Source organism: Convolutriloba macropyga, chromosome 3 (assembly GCF_964194025.1).
Source record: "Convolutriloba macropyga chromosome 3, txConMacr16.3, whole genome shotgun sequence".
NCBI lineage: Eukaryota > Metazoa > Xenacoelomorpha > Acoela > Convolutidae > Convolutriloba > Convolutriloba macropyga.
The window spans coordinates 56,229,751-56,248,728 of record NC_134470.1 but is presented as its reverse complement, the minus strand read 5'-3'; the positions used below and the strand labels follow the sequence as shown (position 1 = coordinate 56,248,728).

Sequence of the window (18,978 nt, the reverse complement as noted above, 5' to 3'; positions counted from 1 at the left end):
ATTGGATTTTGCACTATAAAAGAGTACTAAAAATGATTTTTCTCTGACTCCTCATTTCTCACCTTTGCAGCATAGGAGTCGAAACATTGAAAAAAAATTGATTTTTCGAAAGAAAAACTTGGAAATATGTAAGATTGGCGTTGAATGCGTTGAATTTATGTAAGATCTACGCTAAATTCAACGCTAAATATGTAAGATCTACGCTAAAATTCAACGATAAATATGTAAGATCTGCGCTAAAATTCAACGCTAAATATGTAAGATCTACGCCAAAATTTAACGCAAAATATGTAAGATTGGCGTTGAATGCGTTGAATTTATGTAAGATCTACGCTAAATTCAACGCTAAATATGTATGATCTACAATAAAATTCAACGCTAAATATGTAAGATCTACGCCAAATTTCAACGCAAAATATGTAAGATTGGCGTTGAATGCGTTGAATTTATGTAAGATCTACGCTAAATTCAACGCTAAATATGTAAGATCTACGCTAAAATGCAACGCTAAATATGTAAGAATTACGCTAAAATTCAACGCTAAATATGTAAGATCTACGCCAAAATTCAACGCAAAATTATGTAAGATTGGCGTTGAATGCGTTGAATTTATGTAAGATCTACGCTAAATTCAACGCAAAATTATGTAAGATGGGCGTTGAATGTGTTGAATTTATGTAAGATCTACGCTAAATTCAACGCTAAATATGTAAGATCTACGCTAAAATTCAACGATAAATATGTAAGATCTGCGCTAAAATTCAACGCTAAATATGTAAGATCTACGCCAAAATTTAACGCAAAATATGTAAGATTGGCGTTGAATGCGTTGAATTTTTGTAAGATCTACGCTAAATTCAACGCTAAATATGTATGATCTACACTAAAATTCAACCCTAAATATGTAAGATCTACGCCAAATTTCAACGCAAAATATGTAAGATTGGCGTTGAATGCGTTGAATTTATGTAAGATCTACGCCAAATTCAACGCTAAATATGTAAGATCTACGCTAAAATGCAACGCTAAATATGTAAGATCTACGCTAAAATTCAACGCTAAATATGTAAGATCTACGCCAAAATTCAACGCAAAATTATGTAAGATTGGCGTTGAATGCGTTGAATTTATGTAAGGATCTACGCTAAATTCAACGCAAAATTATGTAAGATTGGCGTTGAATGCGTTCAATTTATGTAAGATCTAAGCTAAATTCAACGCTTAATATGTAAGATCTACGCCAAAATTCAACGCAAAATTATGTAAGATTGGCTTTGAATGCGTTGAATTTATGTAAGATCTACGCCAAAATTCAACGCAAAATTATGTAAGATTGGCGTTGAATGCGTTGAATTTATGTAAGATCTACGCTAAATTCAACGCTTAATATGTAAGATCTACGCCAAAATTCAACGCAAAATTATGTAAGATTGGCGTTGAATGCGTTGAATTTATGTAAGATCTACGCTAAATCCAACGCTTAATATGTAAGATCTACGCCAAAATTCAACGCAAAATTATGTAAGATTGGCGTTGAATGCGTTGAATTTATGTATGATCTACGCTCAAGCGTAGATCTTACATAAATTCAACGCATTAAACGCCAATCTTACAAAATTTTGCGTTTTTTAGCGTTGACACCTCGGCCCGGGTCTCTCTCTCTCTCTCTCTCTCTTTCTCCTTTGTTTCTTTTACTCGCAATTTTTTAGCAGACGCAAAAAAGCGGTTGTAACTGGGGCTATTGTTGGCATTTTTGTTGAGCATTAAAAGATATTTTCATTGGGTTTAATTCACAAGGGGTATGATTTGCAAAATGGGCGATGTAACGTTTAACCCTTGAAAGCTGAAAGTCGCCTTGAAAGCATATCAGCAACTTTCACAGAAATGTACGAAACACATCGACCTTTCGTCCCTTTCCAACCGCGTTGCTTTAAAATGAAAATGTCACACTAAGTACTTTAATGCAACCGCACGTATTTTGCAACAAGCTGGCGTACGTACGAGGAAGGTGAAAATAATAGGAAGCTATTTTCTTTCAGGCAGTGCTTGACGAGATGTACCAGAAAACTCTGGATGGGAACCGCGATTGTTTCTTGCTGGCTGCACTGGAACAGCACTCTGGCACAGCCACTAACTCCCTCTACTCCATTGACAGTGTCATTGAATGGTTACATGACTCATTGGACTTCAGTTACATGCCAACATACACTGAGGTCAAGAGACCGGGGGAAATTCTCATCACTCAAGTTAGTGAAATTAATAGTTGTGTCCAAAAGTAATAACGAGATAACGCAGGACAAACATATAATGCCGCATCTTGAAAGTCCACAAGATCTGAATTTGAACGAGGCCCTGACCACGCGAACCATTTTAAACAAGCCACAACTTGTCATAGAACATCCCAGAATGAGGCGTGCGATCCAAGCCAGCTCTGATCAGACTGATTTACTTCGCGCACGGGGGTATCAGACCCACTTGGGTCGTGCACTGGAGGTACCCCGACTGACACTGACACTTTTAACTGTTGAAGTGGCAGTATGAATTGGTATAATGTATCGATTTAAGAAAAAATAGATGTCATTTTTTGTATATGGTTCTGGAGTTATTCAGTGAAAAATATTAGTTTGAACAAAAAAAATTATTCGAAAACTAATTACTACATTTAGTCTAGCGTGGTCTTGATGTCCATCGGGTAAAATCAGGAGGACCTCTTCAAAAAACAGTGCCTTCAAGAGTTAATTATCTTGTCATTGGCGCGAACCACAGCCCGTTTTCGCGGTTGGACGTCTTGATTCTGAGCAGACTTTCCAGCCTCTAGAAGAGTTTCTCGTCAGATTGCACGGACCCTGGAAAGAATATCCCCTCAGACTAACCAAACTTTAGACCACGCTATAACCAGACTATCGGCGGGGGCTCTGATCAAATGTTCCGGAATATAGGTATTGCAGTCCTGAGAGACTCTCTAGAAAGGTCGCGGTTGACCCCCGTGCGCGACCTTAATCATTCTGATCAGAGCTGGACTGGCTCGCGCAGCACCTCCTGGGATTAGATATCCTATAAGACCTTTAAGACCTTACAATTTTCTTACCAAGAATGTGACTAGATCTTACAAGTCAGACCATTACTTTTTCATGAGACACTCAAACATAAAAAAATGTCAGATCAGGGCGTATATTTGTTGATCAGTTTAATAATTTTAATATTATAAAGGCATTCATATATTCCAGGACCTGAGTCTTATAATATTTCAGTACTGAATCATAGTATTTTTATTATGATTTTTACTATGCCCATAGTTCTGATCATGACACTTTATAGACATTTCATGGTAAAATTCATAGTAAAATTCTGAGCTGAGTCTGGACATAATGAACTTATTCTGAGCTTAGATTTAACATAATGAATCGATTTTCTGATAATACTATGAACAGTCTGATTTTTAGCCTAAATTTTGTCTGTTTATCTTGAAAATTATACTTTTCTGTTCTCAGTTAAAAAACAACTCAAGCAATGTTAAAAACTAAACTACAATAAATAATTGCTGTTTAAGCATTCATAAACTGATCCAAATCTTTCGAATGAGCTCATTTACAGCAGCTGTGCATGAACAGTTTGGAGTAAGATGACTGCAGAGGCAGATGACTGATACAGCTACCTTTTCAAAAAATGGGAGGATTGGGCCCTTCTCTCAATTGAAAAACTTGAACCTCTATTGTTAAGGCTTTTTCCTCTCACGCTGTTGTATGAAACTTTTTGGACCATTACAGCTCACAAAAATATGTGCTCAAGAATTCGTGAAAACAGTATTCTTCTCCTCGATTGTCTCCGAAATATTTGAAATCGTAATTTGAGTTAATAATGGCATAATTTCCTGGCTTATTTTAATCGCTCTCAAATTGAATGAACGCTTTTGTGAGCTATAATGAGAAATAGTAGTAAGAGCCCGAAACCTGTCTCATAGCATATTAGTACTTAAACAATGTATGCCATTTGTATGTTGTCCGCCCAGTACTGCATGTTTTCGTTGAGCTAAACTAAGACATGCCAAATTTCATTATTAAATGAAAAACAATAAAAAATATTCTGCAATTAAAAATTTTTGAAGGTTCCTGGCACTCGGCATGTTTTTTCTGGTTTTGTCGGGCACTTTTTATAATGCTAAAACGTTATTTTCTATTTTTTAAGATAGTATTCTCATCATCATGCTCAAAAAGAGCATCGCCCAAAATTTCAAAAAGGTTACATGAGACTCTTATAAGAGATGCAACGTTGAATGTTTACGTTTGTCTTTAACGGCCTGGGACATGGTTTCATCATAGAGACTGGATATGACGAACACCTCGACCTGGGCGCACATAATTAATTCCTCAGACATCTGTTTCAAAATAAATATTAAGTAGGCTGGCATAAGAGCCTCGCTTTGTTTTCAGGATAAAATTGAGAAGCCATTTCAAGAGAATAGCAAGTCCTCGTCTTACAAGAGCAGTCTGAAGGGGAAAGTGGAGCCGAGATTGTACCAAGCAGATGAAGTAGCACTTCTATCACCTGAACGGAGTCTATTTATATACGCACTCCTGTTCCTCAGGTAGTTAGTTAATTATATTTTTTTAATCAGCTTTTAACTGAAGTAGGGAGAACAAAAAAAGCAAATTGCAATAGAAGTCCATTGCATGGGTTGAAAAATGAGATGGACTGCTGATATGTGATTCAATAAATTGTGGAACTGTTGATGACCATAGTTGTGATAACCAAGTTAATTGACCATTCAATTTTAACCATTAAAAATTTAATCCATCAGCTCTGATTCAGAAAATACATCAGAGAATGTCCCATACTGCTGGTCCGTACATTAGATACTTAAACGACGGGGTTAATCGCGGGACCACATGTATAACTTGAGAGTTCAACCCCTAGTTCTACTCTTGGTATATGGTTAAGTATTAAAGAAAGTTAAATGCAAATATGAATTAATAATTTATGTTAAACAACATCAAATATGAACCGAGCATGAAGGGATAGAATAGTTAAAGTTATTAAGACTGAGATAGCACTAGATAGCACAGGTTGAATTTTTCTAAGTTAACTTGTAACTTAGAAAGAGTTTAAGAGATGTTTAATTATACTTAGAGAAGTTTAGTTAAACTTACCTGATTTCCAAAATTGTGCTAAGTTGATATTTTATGACTTAGAAAGTTCTTAGTTAAGAACAAGTCACGAAATATTCTAAGTTAGAAAATATCTCGAGTAAGTTGAGATTGAGCAAGGGAGCAATACAGGAGTATGATTTAAATCAGAAGTTATCAGGGACCAAATTGTGCTGAAGTGAAGAAGTGCGTCGTGGTTGAGCGTGCAAGCTCCTTTTATACTTATGGACACGTGGTTCTCTAGTATCCTATTGGATAGAGATAACAGTGTGGACAGAGTTACCAAGGTTAAGTTGGTGTTCTCTTTGTGGCGTGCCAATATCACGTCATGGTATTCTCAGTTTAAGTTAGTGATCTTAAAATAGTAGCTTATTCAAAACTACTTAGTAATTTGTTCACACGTAAAATGGACTTTGTCCAAATCAAGTTTTGTGCTTCACGCACTATAACGTAAATTCTCAAAATAGCACTAAGATTATCAAATAGTGTTACTGAGTGTAGCACACTTCAGTACAGTCCCCGTCCTGACTCAGAATCTTTTCAGTTTTAATACAAGGCTGCACCCTGTTAATTAGCAGTCAGCATTCAAGCATGTTTTCTCATAATTAAGTGCATACTTTAATTCCAGTTGTGATATCTTTATTTCAAGTCCGAAAGGCATGACCAAATTATTATACTACCAATTTTAATAGTAAATTATATAAAGGATTAAAATCGGGGGGAAGTGATAGAGAGTTGAAGTGATACGACGCTAAAAAAATGAGGGCGAAAAGGCTGGACACCTGAAAAAATATTCATGGCCAGTCAATTTGATATTGAACATTTTCCTTTCGTATTGGTGCTTATAAAGATGAATACGTTGAGCTTTCTTAGTTCTTATTAGAAATGTTTATAATATTAAAGACTCGATGAAATGACATCATCTCAATGTCTGTGTCGTGGTCGATAACATGGGTCAAAAGAATTCAATAAGTTGAATTTTAAATTAAATTTGGAACTGAAAATAAACAAAAATTAGCTAGTATTTATAGTACTTATCTATGCGAAAATATACAGAGAAAATTTAGATTAGCTAAAATATTTTACTTGATTGACATGTGAATAGATCTTAGTTCCGAATCCCGGAGGTGATTTTCTAATTTCATCAACATTTCATGAGAATCATATATAGCCTAGGTACAATCGAGTTCATCAGTTGGAGGTCAGTGGATATTAGAATCAGGTTTCTGTTGGTTGGAGAATTTACTTTTGACATATGATTGATAAGTCAATAAGGTAATGATAGCGCCAAGACTGAATTAGAATTGAATTTAGTTTTGTGGCAATTACTTATTGACAAAGTTCGTCAATAAGATCTGGACACCATTGTCGTGGTCGATAACACGGGTCGAAAGAATTCAATAAGTCCAATTTTAATTTAAAATTCAACTTATTGAATTCTTTAACCCGTGTTATCGACCACGACAGTTTGTTACTTATGGCTTTTTAGATACGATCTGGCCCTGTTCTTCTGGGAGTTGATGCCATCCAAGATAGCGGCCAGTCTGTCTGCAACCGCTTTCTGTTCACGTATCCTCGAAACTTTCCACATCAAAACACACAGAGAAGAGGAGGAAGTGGTCAGTTTGCCCAATTGAACAGCCAATGCCCACTTAACCCAAAATAAACAACGAGGCTCGCTAATGTGCATTTGCACATAATGTTCTGACCCGAGCTCATCTACATTTTTGACTTAATTGCCAACCAAATGAAGAGATAATTAAAAATAGATGTTTGAGTTTTAAAAAAAATTGTTATGCACCCAAACTACTAATTGAATTACCTAATGAAATGCCTCATTACAGTGCTCACGAGATCTGCCATTAAAAAGACTACCACAAAAAAAACGAACACAAAAGAAGCAAAAAAAAATTTAACGTCAAAAACTCTATATATAAAATTAAAAGGACTTAGTAACAACGTCAAAATGCTGCAATCAGATCAAGTCTAATCACACATTTTTAATCTTAACTATAACTTTTTCATAACTATACAGCAGATAGGACTTTTCCTTAAAGAGCCTAGGGAACAAGTCGACAAAAAGACGAAATAATGAAGCAAAATGCAATAATCAATCAACATTTTTAAAAGCGAACAGTTTCAAACGTCTTAAAATCCAAGAATGTCCAAAAATCATAAGCTTTTATCAAAATAATTCTTCATAAATTTACTAAAAAGTCATTACAAAACTGATAGGAACTGTCCTTTGGTTAGACTAAGCCATAGAAACAACTAAAGATGCCAGAAAAATAAAAAAAGCAAACAATTTGCAAAAACACAAACTATTGAATCCATTAAAATTGAAGCCAAATTAACAAACACAGGCAAAGGCCAAAAATTCAGTAGAAAAGTGCGAGGACAAGAATGTGTCGAAGCCAATCAGACAATAACTTTTCCTCCGAAATTGATGACTCTCCATGATTCATTTAACGTCTCTTCTAAACCAATGGGAACTATCAATATTAGGATATTGTGATAGGATTTCAAAAAAACCAAATTTTTGAAAAAAATGTCCAAAAGTTAAATATATATATATATATATATATGTATATATTTATATATATATATATATATATATATATATATATATATCTATATATATAAATATATATATATATATATATATATATATATATATATATATACAAATGTATATATATATATTTATATATATATATATATATATATATATATATATATATGAATCTTTGTGGCATCGAAGTTATTAAGCCAATAGATAAAATACAAAATCATTAACTAATTTTATTTTGGTCGCAGTAGAAAGGAAGGGGCTTGCTCCTCTTATTACCGACACTGACTTACAGTTCACTAAAAAGTATTTAAGATGGGTTAACGTTCAAAATTTATTTTAAAAAAAAATATTTTCAAAGCTTTAACAGCCATTAGCTGTTCACTCAAAGCACTAGATAGGTTCAATTAATGCTCATTAGGAATCCTATTAATTTTTTATCAACTAGTGTGTGCTATAGGACTACACAAAATTTAGTAAAGTCTCAAAACGAAAATCAAAATTTCAAAAAAGTATGAATGATTCTTTTAAAACTAATTTTTTGTTCCTTGAGCATCATTTGATTGTAAATAAATTTTGTTAGTAACGAAAGGTAACATGTCTCTAAGTGACTTAAAAAAAGCGAGAAAATACAAAAAAAATTTCTAAAAAAGAGCTCTCGAACAGAATTCCAATTTCCTTGATATTAAACTTCCCTATGAGACTAGAACTAACCTTTTCAATCGCCTTTTGTCTCTTATGAACACTAAAACGAAATTCGAAAAATATCTTTTTAATTTCGAATTCTACACTGAACGAGCTTTTAAATATTTTAATGATACCACTCACATTTCTTTTCGATGAATATGTCGATTGGCCAAAATTTATTGAAAAAAAACCATTTGAGTATATAGTCTCCCACCCACAAGTGGGGTCAGAACCATAAATTTGTACCAATTAACTTATTAAAAGCCCAAAATTAATTTGTTGACTATAGCGTGATTGATCATTAAAAAAATGTAGTTATCAATTGATTCCGAAATCTAAATCCATCTTTATACAAAAATCTGAGAACCTAACATTTCCAATTCATTAAGAACAATTTCAATTGTTTTTCTCTGAAGCTAAGAGAAATCTTTTTAGGATCATTGCAATAATTCAAGTATAAAATTAATGTTTTACATAGTTTATCTAAATTTGTTGCCAATAATATGGTTATGCTGCCGAAATTCGCGCTAAATTTAAAGTTGATCTTTGTATGGGCCATAATTTGTGATTAGGCTCAACTGATGCGACATACATTTCAAGAGAGAGCAGTTGGTGTTCTAGGAGTGTGTCATTCAGCCGATCCCGTCCTCACAGAAAAGTTAGCCAAATTTTTCAAAATGGGCAAAAAAATATATATATCCTAGGCTGGCGTTGTTTTACTTCACTCAAATTTTCACTTTTTGATTATGCATCGTTGAAAAAAATACCGTTTTGAGCCCTCAGGAGCTGGTTTTGATTTATTTAAAAAATATCCAAAAGAAAAAAGCGGCAATAATTTAAAGTTAACGAAGGAAAAATCGAAAAGGAAAAAAACTTCGCCCTGAGGGGATGACAGATCGCGTTGAAATTAAAGATTAAGGTTAAAAATAAATTCAAAGATTTGTAATAACATTGGTTAGATTAAAAGGAGTTTTGATTGCCATGGGTAATTGTTTGCAGTTTCAAGCCGAAAACTTGGCAATTTTAATTATTTGACCAAGATCACTTAAATCGTTTTTTCTCAGAATTTTGTTTATTTTTTTGTGATGTCTATTTTCTGCTGATTAGGAGCTATCGCAAAAACCAATTTTGCTCTGCATCGAACAGATTTTTTGTAAAAACCAAAATTTTTCAGGCAAGTTAAGGCTCTAAAAATAGCAGAAGTAACTCAATTGCAAAATAAAAAACTAAGAGCAGGCAAAATTTCTTTTTCTGCATTCTAAAGTCGTTTTTGAGAAAAAACCTTCTTATTTAATCAAAACTGACTATTTTCAAAACGACGGAGACGTAGAAAAAACCGGTTTTATGAATAATCATCACAATCAATATAAGAAATTAAAGATGGAGATCTTTTGTTATATTTTCCAATTGTAGTCTTTACGTTGTCTGGGTGGTTCGTTCGAACTAACCTCATCTATTATAATAAAATACAGAAGATTTTGAGAAATAGAGACTTTATTGATTGCCAGGTTGAAAACTTAATACAAAAATTTATTACCTATTATAAAATGAGAAAATTAATTTTCAATTCTCTATTTTCAAACTGCTGTTTCAAAAAAATCAAAAACTAAATTTTTTTACTTGTGCAATTGTTCATATGTTCTCAGTCATTTTTAGCTCACATAAAAACTTCTAAAATTTTCTATTTCTTTAGAATAAAGTCCAAGGGTGAAAATTCAAAACAAAATTTTACTGATACCCATTTTCTTTAAGGCTACTAAATACGAGCTTTTAAGGACTGCCTTTAACGTTCCGTCACATGGTAGACACAAGGATATGCAGAGTGTTAAAACAGTCAGTAATCTATAACACATCAGAAAAACTACTTAATGTTTGCTAAAAATTGCGGTTTTAAATAAACTCAGAGTAACACATCTGAGAGATTTTGAAAAAAAAACGAATTGGTCCATTATGCTCATGAAACTCATCAAAATTTTTGCTGAAATTTTTTAAAAAGAATTTTTTAATGTTCGTTTCAAGTTTTAGCGTAAACTGTACAACTACCCGTACAACATCCTGAAATTTTTCACACCTAATTTTCCAGATAAAACAAACCTGACTTAAACTTACGATGCAAACGATGGGTAAAAATTAGTTCCGCAAAATGAAAATTTTGAATAAAGTTGAGTTTTTGTGTCCGGGTTTTATTTGTGCGTCTCTAGCTGTGTGTATGAGAGTGCGCATAGGTGGGTATATGTTTATCAGAGCCTGTGTTTGTGAACTATGAGTGGTATCAGTGTGTGTGAAAGAAAGAGAGAGTTGGTTCAATTAATTGTTACAAATAGAGGCAGAGTACAAAACTGGCCGAAATCAAACAGAAATAGAAAAACTACATATTATTTGTTACAAATTGCGGCTTTAAATCTGTCGGAAACCAAAAATATGTTTTTCAAATCCCATTGGAATACATTTGCGAGATTTCAAAAAATGATATTTTAAATATGCTCATACGACATCAAATATGGTTGTTAATTATTGAATCATGTCTACTTTCTATTTGTCATTTTTTCTTTGCCACGCTTTTACACGCGATCATTTTTTTTGTTGAACAAACCAGAGTGATTTTTCAAAAATTGGGCGAATAATTAACACTATTTGTTAGTCGAAGAATTTCTTTGGATCAAATTGTAAGTTAAATGACAAGATTCAGCGCCCAGGCTGAAGAAAAAACAGAAAGCTGTATAAACAGACGGACTTCGTCTATGTTCAGATCCTTTCAAACCGAATGTACTCATGTTCACATCTTCCTTACGTTCAAAATTGTTTACTTGTTTTTCATGCTCTTTACTCTTTACGCAGGCTGTTCAGTTAAAAGTTTGTGCGCGTAAGGACTCCTCATGCCTTCAACTTTGGTCTGGACAGTTTGGTCTGGCACCTCAGCCACGATTGGCAATTTTATTTTTACTCATCACTATTTACACATCATAACAAAAAACAGACTTATGATTGCAAAATGCGTGAAATTTTATAAAAACTTTATTGACAATGCTGAAAATTGCTGACTGCAGGATATTGGAGTCGAGTCACAAGACGTGGGGCGTGAGGTCAGCATTTGAGATTGCCCAGATGACCTTCAACATTGAGTTCATCAGCCAGTCTGCATGCCAGTCTGTCATTCAGGATAGGTTAGAAAACCTCAACTGTAGTAATAAGCTATTTAAAATTTCACGGAAGTAGAGCCTCAATTTTTCCTCAGCTTGGCAGAAATCGTTTTCTACTGTGCTTTAAGAAGCTCGCGAGGTCTCAGGTAGAAACGAAGGCACGCTAAATGCCTCCGCTGTAGTGTTAAGGAAGATGAGTTATTATAGAATTGCATTAATGAAGAGTTTGCAATGAAGAGTTAACAACGATGCATACAAAATTTTGTCCAAACTAAACCAAAAACAAACTTTCCCCGAGAAAATGAAATATAGAGATCAAGATATAAAGGGTTCTCAACCAATTGCGGAATGTTTTAACGAGCATTTCTCTTCAGTTTTTATCGAAGATAATTCTGACATTATTGTGCCTGAAACAACCCAACCAGAGATTAATCTGGTTGGGCTGTTTCAATCACTTTCAACGCAAAAAATCAGATAACACCATCACTCTTTATAGCCTCAGCGCCGTACATGATAAACAGTACCTTATATATATTTAGCTGCATTACTAACGCTTGCCAATTTACCAAAGTCTGTAAAAACGTACACGTGCGTCCTCATCACGAAAATGGTATCAAAATGGAAATCACAATTACAGACCAGTTGCACTGCTCTATGCACTTTCTATAATTTTTGAAAGAACAGTTTACAAACAAATTAAGAAGACAGTCGAAAGGAAGTTTTGAAATGCTCCACATGGTTTTCGGCAAAGCATGCAACAGTAACTCAATTTTTACTATAATGTGATAACTTATATCAAGCCTTAGATGAAAATTAATCCTCGATAACAGTTTACTTGGATATTGCCATATCATTTTATGCGTTTAACTTTAGCATTGTTCTTCAAAAGCTCGCTCGTTTTGGATTTAATGAAAAATTTTTAAATTTTATTGCTCCATACCTACTTAATCGACAACAGAGAATAAAAATTGCAGACAGTTACTCGACTTTCTCACAAACCTCGAGCTTGGGTCCTCAGGGATCGATAATTGCTGTGTTTATGTTCTCCGTGTACGTATATGACATATCTGATCATATTATTAACAAAACGTTCCTTTAGGGGCGATGATACAAAAATAATAGGACAGATTTCAGAATATGAAAAGCTTCCGTTTGACATAAATAGAGCTATCAAAGGGTGTGGCTCAAGTAAACTAAATTTAATTTTTCGACAAATTCAGCATTCAAAAATACAAAATTACACCTGATTCCTCCGCAGAGTTATTTGCAAAATATATTAATATCAAAACGAAAGACAAACTAAAGACCTCGGAAAAAATTTACGTCCAGCATGACTAAGAATTGTCAACTCGATATGACCAGAAAGAAAGTACTTCAGAAATTGAATCATCTAGGAAGAGTAAACCTTGAACCAAAAATGAAACTGTCAGGTGCAAATTGATGAAAACAAATATATTCTCTGCGGTCTTTTATGCGTCAATTGTTTGGAACTCTGGACCTCAATACCTTTAACGCTTGGAAATACTGCAATGATGACGTTAAATTCGGATAACTTGCCGTTCAATGTTGGGTGGCAATGAATACTTTGAAAGCCTCATTCGAATTCGCCTATTGCCAGTCAGGTTTTTTATAGTTCTCAACGAACTATTTCTGCTTAACAAGATTTTACTAGACTTAACTTCTGTTAATGCCTCTGACCACTGGTCATTAACTTTTGGTGGTGCAAAGATCAGATGAAGTGAAAAATTGTTTATTGAAGCTGGAGAAACTTTTCGGAAACGTTCTGAAGACAATCAATTTATTAGAGTAGCCCGATTCAATAGTTCATTGGCTGAACAAAACAGTTTTGCTAACTGTTCATCACATAAAAATCAAAGTCAGTTTCTAAGAGAAGTGGAAAATTTTTTGGAAGGGGAAGTAGTAAAAAGATTCAAAAATAAAAGTTACAATTCAGGATGGAAAGTCTTCGAGAAATTTTAATTATTGAAACTTGATTTCTCCTTATCTGGGGACTACCATGCTGGTTTTAACTCTTTTTGGTTGAATTCATTATTATTATTGTTATTATTATTTTCATCATTAATATCATTGTTATTATTACTATTGACATTATTAATTTTATTATTATTATTATTATTATTATTATTATTATTATTATTATTATTATTATTATTATTATTATTATTATTACTATTATTATTGTTATTATTATTATTATTATTATTATTATTATTATTATTATTATTATTATTAATATTACTATTATTATTATTATTATTATTATTATTATTATTATTATTATTTAATTATAATTATTATTATTGTGATACAGGAATCAATAGAACTCAGTATAAGTAACCAAGAACTATCATATCTATCTATAAACACTTAGTCTTTTATGTTATCTATTGACTGTCTATGTATATACTGTTAACCAATTGGAGCGGATTGCTCAACTTGTGCAACCTGTCTGTTAGAACGTTATAGCCCTGAAGTGTTGTTGACACCCTGAAGAGAAGTGCAGACGAGATAGATTTAAGATATGACTCAGTCGCCTCGTGGCTCAACAAACTTTCCTTAACAAACTAGTTGTGATCATCAAGTTACTCCTAGACAATTAGATAAAAATCTATAACACATACTCAGAATTACACACCTTTACATAACTCTAATATAGATTCCTCCAACCAACTGGTGTGGACCACTCCAATACATTCACCACTAAATCCTCAAATCACACGTCAAGTAGCCTACTCGGAAACGTTACTTCACATGGCGCAGCCAGCAAGATCTCCATTAGGAGTGAACTCATTCTGGGAATCGGGAGCAACACCCCCCTTAGAATGGAAAAAATGGTTTTCTACATTAAAAATGGCGATAATGGCACGCGACAATATAGAAGTAGTTAAAATATTAAAATTAAAACCACAGCCAATTGATCTATTCTACCCTACACTCCCCACATACGCAGAAGAATTAGAAGGTGAAACAGACGAAAAAGTTAGACACAGAGAACAACGAAACGAAAGACGAAGAGTTAATTTCCAGAATGAGTGAAAAATCAGAGAGAAAAAGGAGCGTTAGTTGACAGGATACCATGGGATGAGGCAGATACAAAGACTAAAAGCCTCATATATCTATCACTTGGAGCAGAAGCAAGAAAAACATGCCACCAGAAGAACCCACACACACACAAATAGAAAAATTCACCACACACGAACTTGTACACGAACTTAATCACCTTCACAATTCCACGGAACACCCCATTCAACAGATTCAAAATTTTCAAATCGATGCAACAACTTGAATCACTTGAAACATTCTACAGCAGAATACGTGAAGCAGGGCGATGTGCAAACTTAAAGACCTGAAAGAGGATCTAGTAAAAGATTTATTCATCTCAAACTTGACCAACAATTCCATGCAAATAGATTTGTTATCAGAGGTTCGGACACCACAACAAGTGTTAAACTTTGCCATAAAAAGAGAGAGAGAGAGAGGCCAAGCTTACCGACAGGAGATATTAAAGGCTCACACAAGCAACACAAACAGATCAAATGTATCATATATCAGGAAAACTCACGTAACCCAAAACAACAAAGACAATTCAAACAACCAATACTACCAACACCAACACCAGGCAAAATAGAACCATGTTTTAAGTGCGGCCAACCATTCATTAGAAATCACCTCAACATGTGCGAAGCTCAAAATTTCACATGCCAAATATGCAAGAAAACAGGACAGTACACATCTTTTTGCAAAGCACCCATGCACGAAAGGAGAAAAACATTCACACCCGACAAGAAAACAAAAATACACCCCAACAACACTTTCAACAAACACGCAGAGTCCGCCACATTCAGGAAGAACAACAAGAAGAAGAAGAACAAGAAGACGAAACGGTAGACGGAGAAGCTGCGTTGTACATTAAAAAACTCATGCAAGACTGGTCATCCATAAACATTGTACGACCAACTGGTTTCAGGGAAGCAAAAAAGGTATCATTAAACAAAGACATAAGTAGAGAATTGTGGGTCAAAACAAAATGTCTCATACAGGATCTCCAAGATCATTTACGCAACAAGCCACTACGAAAAAAATCACAGCCAAATATCGTGATACAAAGTTAACAAACTTTACGGAAAAAACAAAGTACAAATGTTTCAATAATCAAGATATCGAAATAAAAGGAGTACTGAACGTAAATCTCAAATCAGGATCGTGGACAGCAATAAACTGCAAAGTTCTACTAGTGGACAATCTTCCGCAAAACGTAATGGGAAGAGATATTCTACACAAAATTGGAATCCATCTAACAGCGTTAAACCAACTGGTAAGACCATTGGGTTTATATCAGACACAACGATCGAGCAGAACATAATCAAATGGATATTCAAAAAATACCTACACTTATGTACTAGATTAGGTTGGTCTAAAAATCACATTGCAAAGTCAACTTTCAAAGAAAATTCCAAATCGACACAACACAAAAGCAGAAGAGTATCACTACACCTTTTAGAACGAGTAGAAAAAGAACTAGAAAATCTAACCGAAGACAAACAGTTAATGAGATTAGAATAATTTTAAGACGAATATTTCATAAGCCTAGTAGTAATAACAGTGAAGAAAGAAAAATGTGTCACAATAGCATTAGATTCAAAAGAATTGAATGATGCAATCCATAAACAAATACCAAATGCAAAGCATAGACCACCTCATAGATGCAGTAGCAACCTACATTTCCGAAAGTAAAACACAAAATGGAACAATCTATTTCTCAAAAATAGACCTAAAATACGCATACAGTCAAATACTATTAGACTCACAATAACAAAAACATTGCAGTTTCAACATACTAGGAGGAAAAGCAACAGGAACAAACGGTAAGATTCCTAAACGGTTCTTGTGGGCTGACAGACATGCCCACAACTTTGAAAAAACAATAGATGTAACATTACAAAACGGCCATCACAAAATCGCCTTCTTAGATGACATATTGGTAATAACAAAAGGACATCTAGCCTACCACGAAAACGAAATAGACAAAATACTGTACCAACTGGACAAAGAGAACTTAGCAATAAAACTAGAAAATTCGAATTTGTTAAGAAAAAAATAAATTGGCTGGGATTTCAAATCACACCAACTGGCATAACTCCCACCGCGACTCAATAAAAATAAATGCGACTCAATAAACAGATTAGAAACACCAAAAACACTCAAACATTTCAGATCATTCATGGGTTGCATACACCACCTTATAAAATTCAAACCCAAACTCGCAGAACTATTGGAACCACTACGTCCATTTTTATCAAAAACAATACATAATCACAAAATAAACTAGACTTGAAGGATCACCATACTACAGCATTTGAAAAGAATCAAAAGACAAATAACAAACATCACTGAAAATAAACATTTTGACATCAACAAAGAAAAAAGAGTGGAATGCGATGCAATTAGAAAAGGACTAGGGGCATGCCTAGAACAAAAAAACAACTCCATATGGAGACCAGTAGCATATGCAAGTAGATTCTTAAAAAAACTAAAGGAAAGATACAGCACAAATGAATTGGAATTAATAGCAATTGTATGGGCACTAGAACACTTCAAATATTACTTGTATGGAAACAAATTTGCCCTACAAAAAAAACACCAAGCACTATTATCAGCATTGAAAAATAACAGAGGAAATAGAACATACCAAATAAGATTATGCAGATGGATAGACAGGTTGCTGCCATTTAATTTCACTATTGAACACATACCAGGAACAAACATGGGAATCGCAGATTTTTTAGGCAGAAACCCTTCCGAAAACCTACACCTGAAAGCGAAGATGACGGAAAGATTGTGATAAATACTATACATGAATAAAAACACACATGGTTAGAACACATAATTGAACCAACCAACACTGTAAAACCAACTGGTTATTATAATAACCTATTGGAGAGAGAACAAATAGAACAAAATGACGTCACACACGATAAACAAAACACGCGCAGTAAAGAACACGCTTTTTGCCTTAACACACTCAAGAATAAGTTGACTCTCACTACTCCAAATTTTGCTTCATTCGAAAAACCACAATTAATGGCCATTACTACAAGACAAAATCCATATAGAAACACATTCGAAATACAAATAAAAAAGAGAAAACGAGCCCCAAACAAAAAAGTATTTAATATGGATATACAATCATCACCAGATAAACAGCCTAGAGACATAAGCACGCAAACCGATATAGACTCAAACAAAGGCAAAGGCCTTTCAGCTATACAGGACCACAAACATGCTGAATTATTTACAGCAATTGATCAATTACCGACCCCAGAATATAGACAAAACTGATGAGAGTATATAACGAAGAATTTTTAGCTGAACATTCCAAAAAGGGCTTAGGTCCTATAACTGACTGGGTTACCAAAAGAGATTGGTTATCGCTAAAAAAACTAATTCTGCATTTTAAAAGATATGCCGAGATCTCTCGGTAACACCTACTGGTTGTCTCTTATTCGACAACAGATTGGTAATTCCTTCAAAATTACGTCCTCTACTATTGCTGACAATACACAGCAAATATCCAGGACAAGCGGGATTGCTCGCATTGGCCCAACGTGTTTGTTATCCCCATATTCACAGTGAAATAGTGGCGCAAGCGCAAAATTGCAAACATTGCATCGACAAAGGTAAAAATTTAAAAGCCATATTTCCAAGAAACATTTTAGGCACACTAAGTCAATTAACAGAACCAAACGAGGAAATCCAAATGGATTTCGCAGGACCTATTCCATTCAAAAATAACACACAAAAAAACTATATCCTAGTAACCGTAGATAGACTATCACGATTCCCCCACGCAGAAACATACAACAACTGTGATACAAACACAACAATAGAATATCTAGAAAGTTACTGTAAACTTAATGGCATACCAAGCTCAATAAGATGCGATCAAGCACAAGCATTCAAAGCAAAATAATTCAAACTATTCTGCAAAAACAAAAATATAAAATAATTTCCAGCACTAGCTGGAGACCACAGAGTAACAGGCATGGTCGAACGGTTAATACAAACGAAAAAAAGCGATTAGCAGTGTTCGACATAGACCTCAACTGGTCAACAGTACCATTAGCAAATCGCGTAGCAAATATCATTGAAAGCATCAGATTGATACCAAGCTCCACATCAAAAATAACTCCATTCGAAGCCCAATTTGGACAAAAACCGAACAGAGAAACCTCTAACATCACAACAAAACCATCAAAACACAACCTCAAATATAAAAATCTAACTAATAAATGTTTAGAAAAAAAGATACTGTCGCAGAACATCCAACAAAACCCACAGTCAAGCGGTACAAAGGACAATAACCAACTGGTACAGCTGAACTCTGACAGTGACAACTCAGAAAATGTATCCCTCTCCA

The 18,978-nt window shown here is 34.1% G+C and overlaps 1 protein-coding gene across 2 annotated transcripts in view; it reads left to right on the top strand.

Moving 5' to 3' along the window:
• The window catches only part of LOC142336299 (transient receptor potential cation channel subfamily M member-like 2), a 140,195-nt gene that overhangs the window by 64,207 nt on the left and 57,010 nt on the right, over window positions 1-18,978 (top strand). For both annotated transcript variants that reach the window (XM_075385017.1, XM_075385016.1), the window contains 5 exons: window positions 2,040-2,246; window positions 4,431-4,585; window positions 6,634-6,763; window positions 8,973-9,058; window positions 11,448-11,564. In XM_075385017.1, the coding sequence (XP_075241132.1) occupies window positions 2,040-2,246; window positions 4,431-4,585; window positions 6,634-6,763; window positions 8,973-9,058; window positions 11,448-11,564 (695 nt within the window). The remainder of the gene's footprint in view (window positions 1-2,039; window positions 2,247-4,430; window positions 4,586-6,633; window positions 6,764-8,972; window positions 9,059-11,447; window positions 11,565-18,978) is intronic.